The following is a 20608-nucleotide window of genomic DNA, read 5'->3' on the forward strand; positions in this document are numbered from 1 at the left end:
TCAGTTTCTTGTTTTCATTTTCGGTTAATATGTTTTCATTATAATTAAAAAAATAACACCTTGTATTTATTTTGCTAACGTGTTAAAAATGTTGCTTCCAAACAGGCTCTTACATACATGAGTTCCTAAAAACTAGAAATTAAGTTAGAAATTCAAGTGACCCTCAATTGATTTCGAACCTAGTTATTGCAATGACATACAACCTTAGCCAAATCTTCAATATTCATGCATCTACGAGTTCAAACTTTCCCAAATCATCCACGAAGTTGCCCAGCTCTGATTAACAGTAAATGCCACAACATACAAAAGATAACTAAACACATCTTCAGAAACAACATAATCACCAACCACATAACATCAAGTTCTACTACATTTTCTCAATGACTCAATCCATTTCAACCAGCCCCAAAATTTCTATTTTGCTGAGACACACCCATAAATAACATGCAAAACAAACAAGTTAACACAATTCCAAACCCACCCCTGAATACTAGAATTCACACACAAAATGATAAATTTCAAAAAATAAAATAAAAAAAATAAACCTTAACTCAAACGAGGAAATCAACCAAAACCAAAGGAATGAAATTCAGAGTGGAATGATCAAATAATTGACTCCACTTTGCAGGCTTGAAAACACACTGAATTATGGACTAGAGAGAGTTTGGGCTGTTAAATATGTGAAAGGTTCTCCTTGGTAAGCATTTTTGCAGACTTTCTTTTTTTAGTGTTAAGGACCAAATAAGGCCTCGATAAATTTGTCAAAGATCAAATAGGGCCTTCGATGCTAGGGTCAGCTGTCCAAAACTCGAAGAAGACATAAGGCATGTGCAAAACGACGCCGTATTACTTCCACGCTGGCATACTTAACGATGACTCAACAAACTAACGTTCCATGTGTGCTCCGTTAGTTGGGCCGTTGGATGCCAATTAACGGAAGGACAAACATGGCCCTATTTTTGTAAAATTAAGACCAAAATCAGCATCTTTTATTGTTAGAGACCAAAAGAGACTTCGTGAATATTGTCAGGGATAAAAAATGATATTTCTCTATTATTTTAAATTTTATTCTCCCGACTAATTAACCGTTTTTTATATATATTAAAATAATCGTGACTCATATACATTATTTTAACTAAACGTAAAAGCACCCGTTCAGGGTATAGCTGATCTTACGTATAAAAGTTTAATCTAAAGTTTAAAATAGTTTTGTTGATACTCTCATCATCTCAGCAAAGTTTGCATAACCCTTCCCTTCCCCCTAGCATGCATCAAAGTTTTTCATTTCTAAACTGAGAATCATAAACATAAAAATAAATAGATGATTATTGAATGTTACCAATAATATCACATTTCTATAGACAGTTCCTCTTATTTGAGGATTGAATAACATACTTTATCAAAGATGAGAATCCTAAACAATATCTTCACATGCCTTAATGTGCTTCATATATGAATCACCCAATCAATCTCAAATGCACACTTTCAAAGTACACATTTCAAATAATGAGTCAAGAAATAATATAAAAATATTATTCTAATAATGAAAAAGATGAAAAATTTTTGCTGGGAACCTACACCTATATGTAAGGGAGTATCCAGTGGCCCTAACAATCCAAAACAAGAAATCAAATTTTTAAGAATTACATAATGACTGCAAAAATAATTAGAACCAATGAGGTTTAACATTCAAATAATTTAAAACACTTTCCCTAGAATCACCTATCTTCTTATGCTCATCTTTTGAAAATAAAACCATTGCACTTAAAAAAAACACCAAAATCAGTGAATGCTATGTCATACTATCGTGTTTCTGTTTTGTTGGTAGGGAGAGAATGACTCCTACGTTCCTTTCCACCAGGTTTTGATGAGGCATTACCATACCAAATCATTCCAACTACAGCTATGACCATTCCAAAAACCACTTGGAGATTGAGACCCTCCTTCCCAAAGAAAAAGAACCCCATTATTAAAACAAGTATTGTCTTCATATGTCCCAGTACTTGAAAAGAAACAGCAGTGAATCTCCCAATGCAAATAAATTGGCTGAGGTTGGTACCAACTGCAATAGTGCATGACATAATTATGAACGTCTGCCAAAACCAAGAAAATGAAGAGTTACTTAGTGAAAGTATTAAGAAAATATCAACCCACATAAGACAGAGCCAAAAAGTAACAAAAGGTGCTTCATGAGTCCTCATGATTTATCATGTTTATCTTTACATTGATTGAGCACTGTAAATGCTTATGAATCCACAGCTAAATTTGGTTCTTCAATTCTCACTCTGTTCTCAATTTTGTTCCCCAAACTTTTGTTTCACTTTTGTCATTAAATCCTCAAATTTTGTTGAACGTTTTCTTTTTCCTCAAACTTATAAATAGTTGATGAAATAATGATTAATCTTTCTACGAAAATCATATCATATATGTTAAACATATTTATCAACTTCCACAAACCCAACATGCTAAAAAATATACAGGGAGCAAAATTCCCTTCAATTATGTAAGTGGTCATAATGAAAAGAAAAACAATTAAACAAATTCAACAGTCTAAAGACAAAAATTGGCACAATAAAAACTGAGAGAAAAAATTAAAAGTTGGGTAAAACTTTAGAATGAAAGATGATTTTTCCACAATCTTAAAGAGTATGTTTGATAGAGAAGATGAAATTTAGTAGGATCACAAAGAAAAAGAAAAAAATTCAATTCCTCATCTAAGTCAGATCTTTCTTTACAATTTTCATTTCAATGTTTCGTATCCCCCTATTTGGGGAGCTGTAAGCTTCATGTTCAATTACAAAAAAAAAAAAATAGTTACTGAACATAGAAATATACTTTTAACTGGGTTTGATGGCAAAGTATCAAGAAACAAAAAGATCTATTCATAATTTTCAATGACATGGAAAAGGCCAATTAATAGGGTACCAAGAGAAGTCGTGTAAAAGCACAAGAGAAGAAGGGAGTTCATGTAACTTATATTCGGGCCAAGTATATGTATGGAGTTGAAACCTGTGTACAAACATGGTGTGACCACGGAGGATTTCCCTATAACTATAAGTTTACACCAACGGTCAACTTCAAGCCCTTATCTTATTACCCTTGGCTTGGCCATTCTTACTTAACATATCTAGGAGCTAATGCCTCAATGCATGCCTTTTGCAAATGATATAATTCTAGTGGGAGAGTTGAGAAAAGGAATAAATGGTAAACTAAAGCTATGCAGGAAAGCTTTAGAATCACATGGCTTCGGTTTAAGCAGAGAAGTAAGAAAAAAAGTACAGGCAATGCAAGTTTAGCACAAACGCGAACTAGGAATAGCTTGAAGGTGAAAATTGGAGATCATACCATACAAAATGTCACACAGTAGTTATCTAGGATCTATCACACATATAGATGGAGATGTAAATCATGATCCAAGTTGTGTGAATGAAATGGAGGAATGCTTCATGTGTTATTTGTGATAGAAAGGTGCTTCTTCAACTAAAAGAAAAACTTTACCACAAATTCACAAGATCAGTGATGCTTTATGGCACTGAATGTTGAGCGGTAAAGGTCCAACAAATGCAGTAGGAATGTTGCTTTGGATGAGTGGTAATACAAGAAAAGATGAGATTAGAATGAATATATTAGAGGGAAAGTAGGAATTGCACCTATTGAGGAAAAGATGGTAGAATCACACCTAATTTGGACATGTGAGAAGAAGATTAGATGGAGGATAACCAAATGATTAGAGAGGTAGAGGAAGACCAAGAAAAACTCTAAGTGAAACCATTAAAAAAGATTTATGTTTCATCACAACGACTGAAAGTTTATTTCAGTAAAACAAAAGGCCAAAACCAAGCTAAATTATTTCAAATTATGTTAATTATATTTCAAATGGTGTTATCTCAATAAGTTAGTTACATTTCAAATTAGTTAGTTTATCTTAATCTGCTAGAACAAGATGTAATCGGCTATAAGAAAGCCAACTGACTACATGGAAAGTAAGCAATTACAACTTCATTCCAATTACTCTCTCTTTCTCTCTCTCTCTCACCAATTCTGTCAACATCCAAAAATTTACTTAACAATTTAGATCTAAATGGCCTCTTTGAAAAATTAGTTTTTGAGGAATGACTAATGTCTAAATAAATCATGTGCAAAGAGATAGACACAGGCCTGCCAACAAAGACCCTATACATCATATGCACAACCATGTGGATACATTTCCAGGTCAAATATCAAATCAACATTGATCCAACACATCAATCCATCCACTATAATATGCATATCCATGTCAATCTACACACACATACACAGGTACACTCATTTTCACGGAGAAAACAAATGATTTAGCCTCTAAATATTTAATTTAATAGCATTCATATTTTTCCATTATCTAGTACTTACCAAAGAGCCAGTGTTGTAATCATATCTGTCAACTCTTTTGTTTGTCAACCAATAATCTAGAAAAGGTCCTAATAACAGTAGTGATGCAGCCTGTGCAGGTGCTGTATGTCCCAATAGGTTGAAAGAACTTAGTGAATACTTTCGTTGAAGAAAATGAACATACTGCAAATAATAGATTTGAAAAAGCATGAGTACCAGGTATAAATTAATAAGAAAAAAATTCAGATTAAGATATACCAGTTAACAGATATAAGAGTAATCAGCAGTATGAAATATCAAAAGATTTTCTAACACTATGATGAGAAAAAAGCATTCATGTGAAAATATAAGCATAATACGTAAGACTACTAATTGAGTTTAGCAGCTGTATTCAGACAAATGTTTTAGATTTTGTTGTCTTACTTTCATACCTCTGTAAAGTTGTGCATGTGTGTGTTTGTGCTTGCTTAAATCTATTTGTGAGTTAACTATGCCATTTAAGTTTGAACATATGCAGTTCATGCCATGTAGAGGAATGTCATACGTACATATTGTTGCAAAGAAGTGCTCCATACTGCTATTAAGGCAGCAATGAATCCTCTTGTGTTAACACTCACATCAGTAACAGTGCAAACACCGACACCCAAAAGAACAACACATATGCTCAGTTTAGTATCTCTTGAATACCGAATCTTGTCGAGAACAACTTCCAATAGGCAGGATATAGGGATCATACTTAACTTTGCAATCTGCCAATGGTTAAAAAGTGAATATAACTTCTGAAGACATCAATGAACCAATAGCTAAAGCTCAGCCCAACTCACTTGATAAAATCCAACGGAGTTCCACATTAGACTAACATTCATTCCAACAATAGAGAAGTTAGCGAATAAAACAAATTTTAGAAGTTCTGGCAAGGGTAAATGTGAAGCCTGGATGTATCCCAGCATCCTAAGTATGATTGTCATCAAAGTTGTAGTAAGAAAGTGTAGACCTGTTAATGTCGTAGCTGCATGCAGTATAGACGAATCGTATTAAAAGAAGGTAAGAAATTAATATAAAAGCATGATGCATACCACCTGGGAAAAGACAAAGTAGACCAGTAACAGAAATGTCATTAAGAAATTGAAAAGGGAATTTACCAAAACTGAAGCCATAAGTGGCCATCAAAGCTTTGTTTACAATGATAACTCCAACAGAAGTAACAACGTTGAACATCCATGCAGCTGCATCCACTGCAGCCTTTTTCTCAGCCTTGCTAGCTGGAGCCATGTTTTTTAAGCTTCTCACAACTTTACCACTGGTGTTTTCTAACTAAACTCCATAACATTCCATCCACATTCAAATGACTTACGCCATTCAACTAAACTTGCAAACAGAGAAGCCTGGAAAAGTGGATGGCCAAGAAATTCTCAGATCTAAAATACATTAAAAAAACAATCGGTAATTCAACAAAACAACTGCAACCTAAAATCATCTTATGGCCATCAAAAGGGTTAGAAGCGGACAAGCAAAAGAATGGCCATTCATTTCATAATATTTAACAATAACCTGCTGGTAATATTATTTATTTATGAAATTAGCAACAATTAATGTATAACATCTAGCATCTACCCCATTAGATTTCTCCTGGTTGTGAGGAAAGGCTTACTTTGGTAGAAAGTTGACCCCTAGATAAAAAGAGAAATGCTACAGACTAGGACAAAGAGTATTCAGTCACATTAATAAAATAAAGAAGTTCTATGCATCAGATACAGTCAAGATTAAAAAAACTGTGTATTTTACTTTAAGGTTTAACGGTAACATTACATAACCCACAGCATATCCCTTCAAGATATTCAGGTAACGTCATAGCTCCATTTTCTCATCTATATGCAGTAATTGCATCCTTCTTTTGCACAAGGGACTATTCACAAAAACCACCCAAATGATTGACCACCTAGAAACAACTATACTTATGTATTGGCCAACTAAAGATTATAAAAAAGAATAACAAGAAGGACAATTCATTGCCAAAATCACACCATATCTTTAAAAACGTGTCGACATAGTATGGCTTTCAATTCAACCCCTCGTGATGTTCTATTCTGACATAGTTTAACATTCAGAGTCCATTATAAAGAATCTTTCTTATTCAGAAATAGCATCGGATCTGCGAGAAACCAATAGATTTAATACACAAAAATTTGAAGACATTACAGTCCATTTAAATAAAAAAAATGTCAATTCCAATTCTAATTTCGATTTACTAAGTGATGGATGCTAATATATATATATATGTGTGTGTGTGTGTGTGTGTGTGTTCATCGATCACGTTTGGCTGCAGCCAAATCAGCTAAGACCATTCCAAACTCCGATATTCAAGGAACCCCACAAGAAGATTTCACAATTTAAAACAACTTCCACGTCCAGTTTTCCCATAGATCCAGAAAGGGATCTCAGATCCAGAAGGGCAGCATTGAAACAAGTGGTAAAAAGGGAGATCAGGGTAGGGACAACCTCGTATGCACAATTTTTTTTTTTTTTTCCTTTCGTTTCAGTTTCAAATGGCAAACTTGTAACATTCATTCCAAGAAAGGAAAACCAAAAAAATCACAATTTTTTGTGACCCTTTTGATGGGGTTTGAATAAGATTCAAACAAAAAAGAAAAGAGGGGGGGTTGAGAGAGAAGGAGAAGCTTACCGTCAATGAAGGTGGCACTGTGCTTATGTTGGTGGAAGCGTTGGAGAATGGAGGAAGAGAAAGAAGAGTGGCTTTTGATTCTGTTTAAGGTTTCAGTTTTGTTTGAGATTGGAGTTTCTTACTTTTTCTCAGTAGTACGAGTGGCACGCGCTACGCACCCAAGCTAAGCACGGGCTAAGGTTGACAAGGAACTAAACCGTACGTTTCTGTTTTTTTTTCGTCACAATGACAATTAATTGAGAAAAGAAGAATGTTGAATGAACTGCTTACAAATATTAAGATGCGTTTAGGACAAAAAAAAATTATTCAAAAGAATCACGATTTCTAGAAATATGATGGAAAAATGAATTTTTTTGATAATATTATCAAAAAATTGTTTTGTAGACTAAAATATTTATAGGAATATTGGATTAATTTTATTGACGCTATGTTTAATTGTATTAAATTTTTTCTTGTTATAGAAATCCTAGAATATCACCCCTGAATGATATTCCTAGATGATATTTTCAAAAAAAATTACACACAAAATAAAATCTCGAGAAAATCAATTTTTCGGAAAAAAATTAAAAATTTTGTAGCAATCGTGGGTACATATGATTATAACTTTCAATTTTTCAAAAATCTTAAAAAAAAATCTTTTACCAAACGCTCTTCTAGATTGGTTTTTTGATGTTATTATGAAGTGTAATACTTGTGAAGATTATTTGTTAGAAAAGAAAGGATGGGGTTTCAGGAGATATTTTGCGCAGGCGTAACTTATACATGTAACATAGGGCAAGAGTACCCGGAAGTACCCGGAAATGGTGTGATACTTTTGTAAAAAAATTTGCAAAATGTCATGGGATGGGAAAATTTTCTCACAATTTCATGTTTTAAGTTTGGTTGGGCTTATCAATTGGACTATTTCTTTTGTTACGTGGCCTAATAAATTAGTCTCGATAGCTTAGTGGAACGGCTTATTATTAGGGCATTTGACAAAATTATGGTCATCCATCTTACTAAACACTTAAATATCCTCTCTTTTTTCTATCTGTGGTAGAAAGGATTTCATAAAAAAAAATAAAAAATTGTAATTTATAATATATTATTACTTAAATTTGACATCACAAAAGGGTGTAATTAGGTTGGGATGAGTTAGGCTTTAGCTTAAATAGGTCAGGCCTCTGTAAAATATTTTTGACCTGATCTGGTCTGTTAGGCTCAAATTATAATTATGGTCTCATCTATTTAAAAAACAGAAGTCTTGACCTAGGCCTGCTAGCTTGTTTAAGCCTATTAGTCATTTAATAATTAAAAATAATTATAATAATATTACGTTGTTATTCATAATTATGAAAATAATAATGTACTTATTTTATTAAAATAAAAAATATGATATAGCTGCCTTGTAGGGCTTATATGCCCATCATTTAAAAGAAACCAAATAGTTTGCTTTCTAAATAGGCTTTTTTAGATTTAAACATGTTCTATTTGACTATATATTGTAAAATAACAAGAAACGAGAGGAATATTGAAATAAATTTGTATATTAAATTGATTCAGGAGAGTACAACATATAAAGAAATACTAATAGGCTTAACCCAGACCTAACCTAAATTCTAATGAAATAAGAAAATAGATCTTTACAAATAATAAAGATATCCTATAGTTTTTTTTTTCAACACTCCCCCTCAAGCTGGAGGGTATAGATCATAAGCAACAAGCTTGAACAAGAAAGACTAAGAAACATGACATCAAAATAAACGAGCGGGGGTTGTAATAACTCTACAACTCACCCTAAAGAAAAATAACAAACATAATAAACTAAAATAAAATATTATCTATATCTCGAATACTCCCTCTCAAGATGGAGGGACACTTTATCTTGAGAAAAAAGAAATTAAAACTAAAACAAAGCTTCACGGAATATAAGTCTGAGAAATCGACAGCAAATCAACTGCAATGAACATCAGTCTGAAGAGCTGGAAAAGACATCAGCCTAAAGGGCTGGAATATAAGCCGACAGAGCCATTTTAACTGGAAAAATCTGCGGACCAGGCAACAACTGAGAAAGACATCAGCGAAAAGGGCTAGGAAAGATATTGCTGCAACTGGGATACAAGCCGACGGAGCCACTTTAACCGGAAAAATCCACGGACCGGGCAACAACTGAGATAAATTCTCCCCCTAAGTGGGAGGCCAAAAATAAAGACAGTAGCACAAGATAGAACTCGAATAGAGGTGGCTGAAGACGATGTTGATGGACGCCGACGGATGTTGGCCGAAGATGAACAGATCTGGAAACGCAAATTGGTGAGCGCGAGATCACTCACTCGCGACCCAAACGATTTTGGTCGACAGCAAACGGCTGCCAAAAAATATCGCACGCGCCGGAAGAAGGTGGTGTGTGGATGGCAGCCACGCGCAGAGAGTGGGAGAGCTTGTGAGGAAGCTTTCGGGGACGCGACCGGCACAGACGAGACCGCACTGTCGAGACGAGCATGACGATAGGTGGCTCGCCGAAAAAGGCCACCAGACGGTGGTGGACAGCGATGGAGAAGCGGCGGTAATGGTGTTTGGATGTAAGTTCGCGGAAAGAAAGATCCAGTAACGACGAAAATACGGTATAAGAATGAAAAAGACGTCCGAAAACTGACAAGGAGACAGTATCCGAAAAAAGACAGCGAACATTGGGTTCACCGGGAAAAAAAATGGATCAAAGAGAAGCAAAGAGAGAAAGGGAACAAACAGGAAAGCCAATCACTCACGGAGGGTGATATCTCTCTACTACCATATTAAAATTATGAAAAAGAGTAAGAAAAAGAGGACAAGGATTCCTCTCGTTAGGCTCTAATACCATGTAAAATAACAAGAAACGAGAGGAATATTGAAATAAATCTGTATATTAAATTGATTCAGGAGAGTACAATATATAAAGAAATACTAATAGGCTTAGCCCAGACCTAACCTAAATCCTAATGAAATAAGAAAATAGATCTTTACAAATAATAAAGATATCCTAAGATATTCTTTCCAACATATGTAATAGGTTGAGTCTGACCTGATGTAAGCCAAGTCGTAGGTCCCTATTAGGCCAGCTGCCCCATTTACACCCCTAATAACAATAATAATAAGAACAATCGCATCCCTATAGTAAACTTAAAAAATATAATTTATAGAAATTTTTACCATATGAAATTTACTGTACAAGATTTACTGTGCAAAATTTATCGATATAATTTACATGAAAATTAAAGACATAACATATCAATATAATGAACATGCAAAAATAAAAATAAGCAATTAAATAATACATGTACGGTTTTTATCATATATATATATATATATATATATATATATATATATATATATGGGTTTAGCGGATGTACAATGACTATACTTAAGGATTGGTGCAGTCATATAAAACTACGTCGTTTTATAGTGTAAAAGTATTAAATATGGAAAATTATAACCATACAAAAGAGGATATAAATATAAAGTATTAAATATTGAGAATCATAACCATACAAAGATAAAAATAAATATAATATTTCTATTTTCTACAATTAATTTTGAGCGCAAATTTTCTTTATCTACCCAAAACAACGTAGTTTTTAGGTGACTGCATCGATGCTTATATGCAGTCACATTACAAATCATTTTGCCTATATATATATATATATATATATATATATATATATATGACATTATTCATGAGGTGTCAATGGAACTGGAATCATAAGGTGGAAAGTACATGTAGGATTCCATGGGTTACACTTTTTGTTGTTGGCTATTGGATGATACAGTAGTGGTGTAATTCAGTTGCACATGGCCAACCAACCCCTCCTTTCCTACACTCGCATCTCGCTGTGATTGATAATACACAGCAAGTTTGTGATGCTTTTGTGAAGGACACCTCTCTTCTAGTCTAGCATATAATTTGGCTTCCTCCTATGAAAGAATTTATTAAATCAAATATAAATGGTGCTTGTATGGGCAATCTGGGGGTCGCTACTTGTGGTGCGGTGCTGCGAAACTCAAGTGGTAGATAAAGTGGTGGATTTTTTTTGGAATGCAGAACTTGAGGTGTTCGAAAGGGCTCCTGTAACAGCCCATTTTACACCAGTATTGTTAACATTAATTATGATATTAAGCGCAGTTACAATCACAACAATTTATTTAAAAATACGAGTAATTTTTTTTCCTTTTCATTACGTATGCAAGAGAAAATTTATCACTCTCGAATCCTACCTTAGGCATCCCTAGAGCTTGAAGCAAGGAGGAAGGTTTTGCTACTTGCGATGCTTGGTAGTCTCCTCTTCTTCTTGTTTGAAGCTTGAAAGGTAATAACCTATGGCTCACTTTTGAGAGTTTATAACTTGGGGTTTCTTAAGTTTTGGGGTTTTTTGATTGAAAGTATGATATAATAAAATTGATGCTATGTGTATGTATATTTTGGTGTAGGAGTGTTGATTATGTTGGAAACCCGCCACCTGGACCCATTATTAGGTTAGGATTTATTTTTGAAGTTGCAAGAATTTGGGGTAAGTTTCTTAAACCCAACATGACCATGGAAGTGTAATGGAACAAACGATCGTGATTCATGTGTTATATGTGGTTTTGATTGAGCTCATACTGTGAAACATGTAGTGGAGGTGTATTTGAGCTTATTGACTTTTGGAACTTAAAGGCTAAAAGGCTTAGGAAATTGATCTTCAAAGGTAAACTCTTGAACCTTGGGATTAGTCCCACTTAGTGTTCCATCATACTCCTAGAGAGTCTTGGTTAATGACTTGAATGATTGGTTGATTTTAGATGTATGGCATAATTGCATTCATATAGTATTTTTTCATTGGTGAACGAACCAATGGGCAAACATTAGAGGCTAGATTGCAGGAATAATGGGTAGACTAATATGCAATTGAATGCTTAATGTGATGGATTGATTGATTAGTTCTTGGGCCAATTGAACCAATGGAGATATGTTTCAAGTCCTAAAGCAGGAGGAGCTAGCATTACCTGAGGAAAGGGACACGCTTAGTTTACTTGGAGTATTTAGAGTGGTATTTTGTAATTTGAAGTGATATTATCTCTTTTATATAGCACTTATATAAAACCATATTTTGATAGAATTTGTAATATTTTGGTTAATGACTTGTAAGGATAGCATGTATATTTAGATTCAAATTATTATGTTATTGTTGTAATTCAAGTGTTTAAGTATGATGTATATGCTACGAATGATGTACTTCATTAGCATAATTGTATGAAAATGTATAGGATGTCTATGTGATGGCTTGAAGCCCTTGTTATTGAATCCATTGATGATTCTCTTGGAAATGAGTGCATGTAGCGTTGGATTTCATCTATATAATTGAACTATGATCAATTAGATTATGGAAAGGAGCACATGTTTCTGCCTCAGTGCGTCAAAACATGCTCATAGGGCGTTAAAAAATGTTGCAACAGAAAAATGAGTCTTGGTTCTCTGTCCGAGAGCATTAAAATGCGCTTAGCAAGTTTAACGTGCTCTCCCAGCAGAAGAATACATGTTATGTGCTTTAAAATGCGCTATAAGGCATTTCAACATGCTAGAAGAATGATTGTTCCCTTTCTTTTACACTTCCAATCTTGTGTGGGCCACTTGATTTGAGGTTGTAAGTTTGTGCAAGGAAAGGCCACAACATATATACCTTGATTAAGGTATATATGTATATATATAATGCACTATATGGCCACTACCTAGATTAATCTTGTGTGGTCATATATATATATATATATGAAAATTTACAATATTATATCCGAAAGGCCACAACATATTATCAATTTAACCATTATCAAAATTGATATGTGTGCCCCAATTGTCTAAATATGAAATCATGAATTGAGCTAAAGCATTCAATATGCATTCCTATTGTGTGACAATTGTAGTTTACCGCAGAATTTGGCCCCGAAGTTGTAACAACCAGTTGTACACCAGTATTGTTAACATTGATTATGATATTAAGCGCAGTTACAATCACAACAGTTTATTTAAAAATATGAGTAAACTTTTTTCTTTTCATTACGTAAGCATTTGAAAATAATATAAATCATAATGATACAAACTATGATCATAACTGAAATCTAAATACATAATTAATATTATACTTGCTTAACTATCATACAATACTTATTTTAAGTTATTAAGAGGTTCTCATAAACCAACTTAGCATAAAACTCACTTTTTCTAACACTGAACATGCTTCTATTTTCTCAACACTATGTGTGACATAATTATCATTACTTTCTCATCTGTTAATATGTTAAACTAGACTTTATCACCTTTCTAACAAGATATCACATGCCTTACTTGGAGTTCTTTAGCTCCGGTTATAACCGTTTGAAGTTGGATAAGTAAGGCTGCCAACCAACTACAAACAGAGCACCTAACCTCCCTCACCATTTCTGCGATTCCCAATTATTTATATAACACCCCACATTTCTAAAATATATATTAATATATTAAATATGGATTAAAGGGTAGGATTAGTGAAAATCTTGAAATTAAGGCCAAAATACAAATGAAAGGTAAAACGGTAATTAGCGAAACATGTAACCCTAGGAAGGTAAAATTGAGTAGGAAGTCTCAAATGAAAAAACTAACCCTGGAAATAGATTTAGAACAAAAAATTGAGTGGTTAGGCAAGTTTCTGAAAATTTGGTGTATTTTTATCGGGTAAAAATATTGCGGTACAGTTGCACCGTAAAATGTGCCGAATGAATTTTGAGCTCTAGGTTTGGATATAAATTATAAATAGTACATAGGACTAGGAAATATGATTTTTGATGAAAATTGATGGAAATTAGTGTGTTTGGGGAAGCGTGCCCACGTCACGCATAACAGCTTAAAACTGTGATTTCTTCGAACGACCGAAAAACTCTGGATTCATCTTATCAAGGGAAATTAAATGAGTGGTAAGTTGGTTGGATGCATGAGGATTAGGGTTGGAACCATTGGATAGGTATAAATGTAGGAATTGGCCTAAAAGAGAATAATTGGAAGAATGGTGTTGTGATGGAGTGGGATGAAAAATGGGACTTGAAATGGTGTTGTGGTAACCTTAGAATGCTAATGGAAAATTAAAATAAAATTAAGAAAATTATTTTGTAAATTTGGCCTAAAGAGGCCGAACCTATGATTGTGGGAGGTACGAATTTTGATGCTTTGTAATCTTGTTGATTGCACCTTGTGTTGATGATCCTTGTGTGATCATTGTAGGTTGCCTCCCACGGAATTCAACTTGGAGCCTTGAGCTTGGTGGGTTGCCTTTGGTCCTTGACCAAAGGGATTTTGAGTGATTATGAATATGTGCATGAATTCTTTATAATTATGTATATGCATTGGTGAATGGAAATTGAAATGGGAATGTCCTATGTGTAGGCATTTCTAGTAGTACCAAGCTCGGCGACGTACTAAATTGGAGCTGCTAAGAAGAAGATTAATCAGGTAATCCCTTGGTACTGGGATTTGATCCCCGTGTGTCCTCCACCATGCCCGTTGAGGGTAGTGGTTGGAGGTGTATGTTGGTAATGTAGCATAACATGTTCATGCATTGTTGTATGTTTAGTGGTACACAGGATGTACTGTGTCTCTGGCCAGTAGACAGTTGCTTTCGGGCGTTACGGACTTCCACTGGATAGGTCTTAATGAGGGAGTTCCAGTTGACCTGAGATCGTGGTGTGTCATCCGTAGAGGAGCACACTAGGAAGTCTCGGGTGTATATGGATGGAGGGTGCCTTGGTTGATGTTCTGGGAACACTTCCTTGGATTGGAACCCGTAGGCTATATGCCGAGGACAATAGGCCGGATGTTGCGTGGTATTTGCATTGACCATTCCAGCTCCATCATATTTTATTCTCTATGCTTCCCTACTTTACTAAATCTCTTACTTTATCCCGTTTTGAATGTTGTATTATATTATTGATATGCATCGAAGTGAGCCATTGGGCGAAGTAATCTCCAGAACCTCTGGGTTACTGAGATATATTCATATATCTCACCCTGTTTGGAGACTTTATTTCAGGTAGTGGCAGTGGCGTTGGAGCGGCGGACAAGAGGCCCGTAGGTTGAGCTTGCACATGGAGTTTATTTTGCATTTTATGGCCATTGGGCCTAGGCTAGACTTAGGGCATGCACATTGTATGTAGAGTTAAGATTATGCATTTTATCATTGATGTTCATGCCATATTTTGTCTAAGTTTAGCTTATGTTTTACCATGTTTCATTTGGAGTTTTATTTGTATTAAGCCTCATTGGAGGAATGTAAATTGTAATTTGTAACATGGAGACCTTGTGTAATGTTGAAGCATGTATATAATGTAAGGGCAATAGACCTATTCTAGGATTTGATTTATGTTTTATGTTAAGAAAATGCATGCAAAGGAATTAATGTGATTGAAATGGTTTAAGATTTGATAATGCCATTATGAAATTGTAAAGTAAGCTAATTGATATAAATTGTGGAGGGTTATAAGAGCACCAAGTCATTTCTTGTCCTTGAGTGCCACCCATGTTTATTAGGTACCATTTGAGGTTAGATAACACACCTTTAAATGTGGGATATGTTGGAAAAACAAAGGAGACTCTGGCGAAATTTCTTGAAATTGGCAGATTTTGGGTGCATTTTGGTAGAGCATATGTCCCTCCACAAAGGCCCAATAGGGACGTTCAATATACCATTTTAAAGCTTGAGATGTCAGTTACCTTGTGTCAAAATTTGAGATCCATAGGAGTTGTACGCAGCCCTGTAGAAGCTAGAGAGCACAGACTGCTCAAAACGCCCCTGCACATGGGGCTGTCACTGTGCGTTTTTGGGAAATTTATTACCGTTTCGTTTCTTGGTCAAATTAGGTACTTTATATGTCAAATTAAAGCTTGAGGTGTCTGGTTTACTATATAAATATTCGTGAGTAATTGGTGGAGGGGAGTTTCCAGAATTGTTGAGAGAGTGGGGGCTGTTTAGAGCCCTGTTTGGGGTTGGCTGGCAGATTTGCTTGCCCAACTTCAAACAGTGATAACCGGAGCAAACGAGAACTTTGTTGATCGTGTGATAGCTCGTTAGAAAGATAATTAAGTTTAAAATAACCTACTAAATGATGGGAGGTTTGCGACATGCGGATTTCCTGCCATAACTAGAATATCGAACCATGTTCGAATAGGTAGAAAACGTAAAAGTGAGATTTAGGCTAAGTGAGTTTATGGGAACCCCTTGGTGTCTTGAGAGAAGTATTCTATGATATCTAGGCATTTTATATTATTATTCCGCAATGAGTTTTCAGTTAGAGTCACAACGTTTTTTATTATGTTTTATTATTGTTTTAAATGCTAGCGTAATAAAAAGGAAAAAGTTTACTCGCATTTTTATAAATGAATTGTTGTGATTGTAACTGCGCTTAATATCATAATCAATGTTAACAATACTGGTACATAACAGGCTGTTACAATTTACTCAACCAAATGATCTCAAATATTTATACAGAATACTAGACACCTTGATCTTCAATTTGGTATTTCATAAGCATGATTTTATTAAGAATTGAGGGAGATATTATTTTTAAAACAGGGGACCCGAACAGCCCCTGCACTTGACTAATTTGGACAGTCTGTGTTCATTTTGTCCTACAAAATGCTATACAGCTCTAGACAATACCAAATTTTAACACAACATAGCTGACATCTCAAGATTCAAAATGATGTATGGAATGTCCCAATTGAACTTCTATGGAGGGAGATATGCTCTCCCAAAGTTAGCCTAAAAACCTATTATTCCTTAAAAAATTCAACGGCATCTTCTTTGTTTTATTAACTAATCTCATTTTACCAAAGTGTGTTCTAAATCATCAAATGGTACCTAATTGATAAGGGTGACACACAAGTATCAACAAGCCTTGGTGCTCTTACAACCCACACTATATTTACATTATTTCTCATTTCATTCATAATCCATTGATTAATCAATTTAACACTTATTACTCATTTCAATCACATAATTCCATTTCATGCATTTACATCACTGGACAATATCATCATAACCTAGAATAGGCCTATTGCCCTTCCATCACATACATGTTTCACAAATTTTTACAAGGTCCGTAATTCTTTAAATTACATTTCTCCAAATAATAAATATAACTACAAACAAAATGCTCCAAATACAAATAACATAATAACTAAACTTAGCCAAAATACAACATGAACAACAAAAACATGGTATATTTCACACATGCAATATAATATGTTCATGCTTTAAGTCTAGCGTATACACATAATTAAAAAGAAAAAGTGACATGCTCTCCAATATGCGTTCCACATGCTTAACCAGTGGGCCTCTTTCCCAAGACCCCGGCTATAACACCTCGTAATTCTAAAACATATAATTATATTTAAAATATGGATTAAAGGGTAGGATTAGTGAAAATCCTGAATTCAGAGTCAATATACATAAAAAGGGTAAAACAGTAAATTGTCAAACACGTAACATTAGGAAATGAAATGTGAGTAGAAGGTCTCAAATAGGAAAACTAAACCTGGAAATGAATTCAGAACGAAAAATTGAGTGGTTAGGCAAGTTTCTGGAAATTTGACGAGTAATATTTTTATCGGGAAAAATACGGTGATACAATTGCACCAAAAAACGTGTCGAATGAATTTTGAGATCTAGGTCTGGAAATAAGTTATAAATGCTACATAGTACTAAGATTTATGATTACTGATGAAAATTAGGATTTTTGGGGAAGCGTGCTCACAGTGCACAAAACAACTTAAAACTGTGATTTCACCGAACGTCTGGAAGACTCCGGATTCATCAGATCAAGGGAAATTAAAGGACATTGGTGAATCTTAAAAATTGAAGTTTCTAAATATTCTAGGAATTAATTGAAATTTAGTGGTTTATGCGGGATATTTGAATTAATTTGAATCTCACGAGGTGGCAGTGGGACCCACCGCACTTAAGTGGACTTGTGCCACATGTCCAAATCACTATTGTATCTCCACTTCCCTCCTCCTTCTCCTCTCCAACCCGCGGCCAGGGTTGTTTATTGGGCAAATCTTCAAGCTTTGATTTCTTACACATTAACTCACCAAAATCCACATAGTTTGTCATCAAACTTTAGGTAAACAATCATCCCAACCCAACCATACTACTCTCAAGCCTTGAAACTCTCTATTTTGATAGGAAACTTGGACCCATTCCCACGAAAATTTGAAGAGATTGGGTGTTCCTGGAGTTGTTGCTTAAGTCATTGCTTGGTATTACTTGGTGGAGTCCTAGGCCTTGATTGTGGGTAAGTTCCAACACATTTCATTGGATAATTTGGTTGATTAATTTCATGAACCCTAGAGCATGTTTTGTGTGATTGATGTGGTTGGGGACCTCAAATTGAAAATGTGTATTAGATAAATGTGTCTTAGAATGATGTTTTATAATGATTGAGCTCATAAAATTTATTAAGGAAAAGTATCATAACTTAGGCAAATTTTGTGATGGATATGTATGACTTTATGAATTGGAATTATGGTGTGATTGTGTAATTGAGTTGTGGAGTAATTGTATGGGTTAATTATAGGATTGTAAGATGTGTAGAAGTGTGAAATTGAATTGAAAACCCTTAGGTATACATGCATGCATAATTCGGCCAAGTGAGGGGAAATAAGGAAGGATGATGTAAAATTCATGTAATTGGTGTTATGAGTATTAGAGCTAAGTTTAAATAGGTTGTGTGTAGGTGAGATGCATTTGAATTGGAAGAAAAATCATAGGATGTGTGTGGTGCTTGAATTCGGCCTAGAGGAGGAAATTTAGGGAAAATGACGTTGAGTTGTAATGGAATGGAATTAAGGAATTGAATTGGTGTTGTGGTGAGCTTGGGAAGCCATATGAACCTTGAAAGAAAATTAACAACATGATCGGGAATTTTAGGTCATGATGGCCGAACCTATGTGTGGATATGTGGGGGTGTAATGCTTTGCATTTCAACTTGAATTGACGATCCTATGTGTGGTTATTGTAGGTTGCCTCCCACGGACGTGATCTTTGATCAGTGAGTTTGGTCGATTGCCTTTGGTCCTTGACCAAAAGGACTCTGGTAAGTAGAGTAAATACCCTTTTTGGTCCCTAAAAAAAAACACGGTCTCACTTTAGTCCCTTACAAAAATAAATTAGTCAGTTAGTCCCTAACAAATTCATAGTGGACCCATTTTGTTGAAATCGTGGTTCCTCACAAATTCAAAAAAGACCCATATTAGTCCCTCAAAAGGACTAAAATGGGTCCACTTTGAATTTGTTAGGGACTAACTGACTAATTTATTTTTGTAAGGGACTAAAGTAAAAACCGTGTTTTTTGTTAGGGACCCAAAAAGGTATTTACTCTGGTAAGTATTTATGTCAAATTGCATGAATGCTTGAATAACCAAGTATATGATTTTATTGTGGTTCTAATTGATATGAGAATGACCTGTGTGTAGGCATTTCTGGTTGGACCAAGTTCAGGAGTAACTTGCATTAGAGCTACCTAGCTTGGGAGCTTCAATAAGGTAATCTCTTGGTACTGGGGTTAATCCTCGTGTGTGCTCCACCATGCCCCTTGGGGATAGTTGTAAAAGCCCGTTGTACATTGATATTGTTAACATTGATTATGATATTATGCGCAGTTACAATCACAACAGTTCATTTAAAATTGCGGATAAACTTTTTCCTTTTCATTACGTAAGCATTTAAAAAAATAATAAAACGTAACGAGTAAAAGCTGTGATCATAACTGAAAAATAATTATGGAATAATTAAAACAATTGCTGAACTATCACACTATACTTATCTTAAGCCACTAAGGGATTCCCATAAACCCACTTAACCAAAATATCAATTTTTCGGTTTTTACCTATCCGAACATGGTTCAGTCTTTTGTACACTGCAGAAAATTTACATGCCGCGAACCTCTCATCTTTTAGTATGTTATTCTATACTTAATTATCTTTCCAAAAATATATCACACTTTCCATAAAGTTCTCGTTCGCTCTGGTTATCACAGTTTGAAGTTGGAAAAGCAAAGCTGTCAGCCAACCTCAAATAGGGCTCCAAATAGCCTCTACTCTTTCAATGATTCTGGACAAAATAATCCTCTAATTTCTCTCAAATTTTTATACAGTAAACTACACACCTCAAGCTTCAATTTGACATATCATAGGCCTAGTTTGACTAAGAATTGAGGGATAAATAAATTTCCCAAAACTGGTCTCCCAACAGCCCCTGCAGTAGGACGTCCAGAACAGTCTGTACTCCAGTGCCTCTATAAGTCTGCATACAATTCCAATGGCTATCAAATTGTGACATAGTATAGTTAACATCTCAACCTTCAAAACAATGTATGGCATGCCCATATTGGACCTATGTAGAGGGAGATATTCTCTCCCAAAGTTCACCCAAAATCTGCCATTTTTTAGAAAATTCGACAGCATCTCCTTTGTTTTTCCAACATATCTCACTTTTTCAAAAGTGCATAACTATCCTCAAATGGTACCTAATAGACCTGGGTGGC

The 20608-nt window shown here is 34.7% G+C and overlaps 1 protein-coding gene across 1 annotated transcript; it reads right to left on the reverse strand.

The window, feature by feature from the left end:
* Positions 1-1571: 1571 nt before the first annotated feature.
* Positions 1572-7191, reverse strand: LOC133301499 (UDP-rhamnose/UDP-galactose transporter 6). The gene is made up of 6 exons (XM_061501133.1): positions 7052-7191; positions 5511-5753; positions 5193-5377; positions 4917-5117; positions 4390-4551; positions 1572-2093 (listed from the first exon to the last, which is right to left on the reverse strand). Exons 2-6 carry the CDS (start codon positions 5638-5640, stop codon positions 1803-1805), a joined length of 969 nt encoding a protein of 322 aa, XP_061357117.1. The 5' UTR covers positions 5641-5753; positions 7052-7191; the 3' UTR covers positions 1572-1802.
* Between the last annotated feature and the right edge of the window lie 13417 nt (positions 7192-20608).

Source organism: Gastrolobium bilobum, unplaced genomic scaffold, assembly GCF_033153095.1.
Source record: "Gastrolobium bilobum isolate Gb01-03AN ecotype WA unplaced genomic scaffold, APGP_CSIRO_Gbil_v1 utg2327, whole genome shotgun sequence".
Taxonomy (NCBI): Eukaryota; Viridiplantae; Streptophyta; class Magnoliopsida; order Fabales; family Fabaceae; genus Gastrolobium; species Gastrolobium bilobum.

What these genes read in the sequence shown, in the direction of transcription:
- LOC133301499 (XM_061501133.1), bottom strand. Translation starts at nt 5,640, where the DNA reads ATGGCTCCAGCTAGCAAGGCTGAGAAAAAGGCTGCAGTGGATGCAGCT. An exon ending in ACTCCGTTGGATTTTATCAA is followed by an intron (nt 5,118 to 5,192) that starts GTGAGTTGGGCT and finishes AACCATTGGCAG; the next exon opens with ATTGCAAAGTTAAGTATGAT. An exon ending in ATTACAACACTGGCTCTTTG is followed by an intron (nt 2,094 to 4,389) that starts GTAAGTACTAGA and finishes TGGTTTTGGCAG; the next exon opens with ACGTTCATAATTATGTCATG.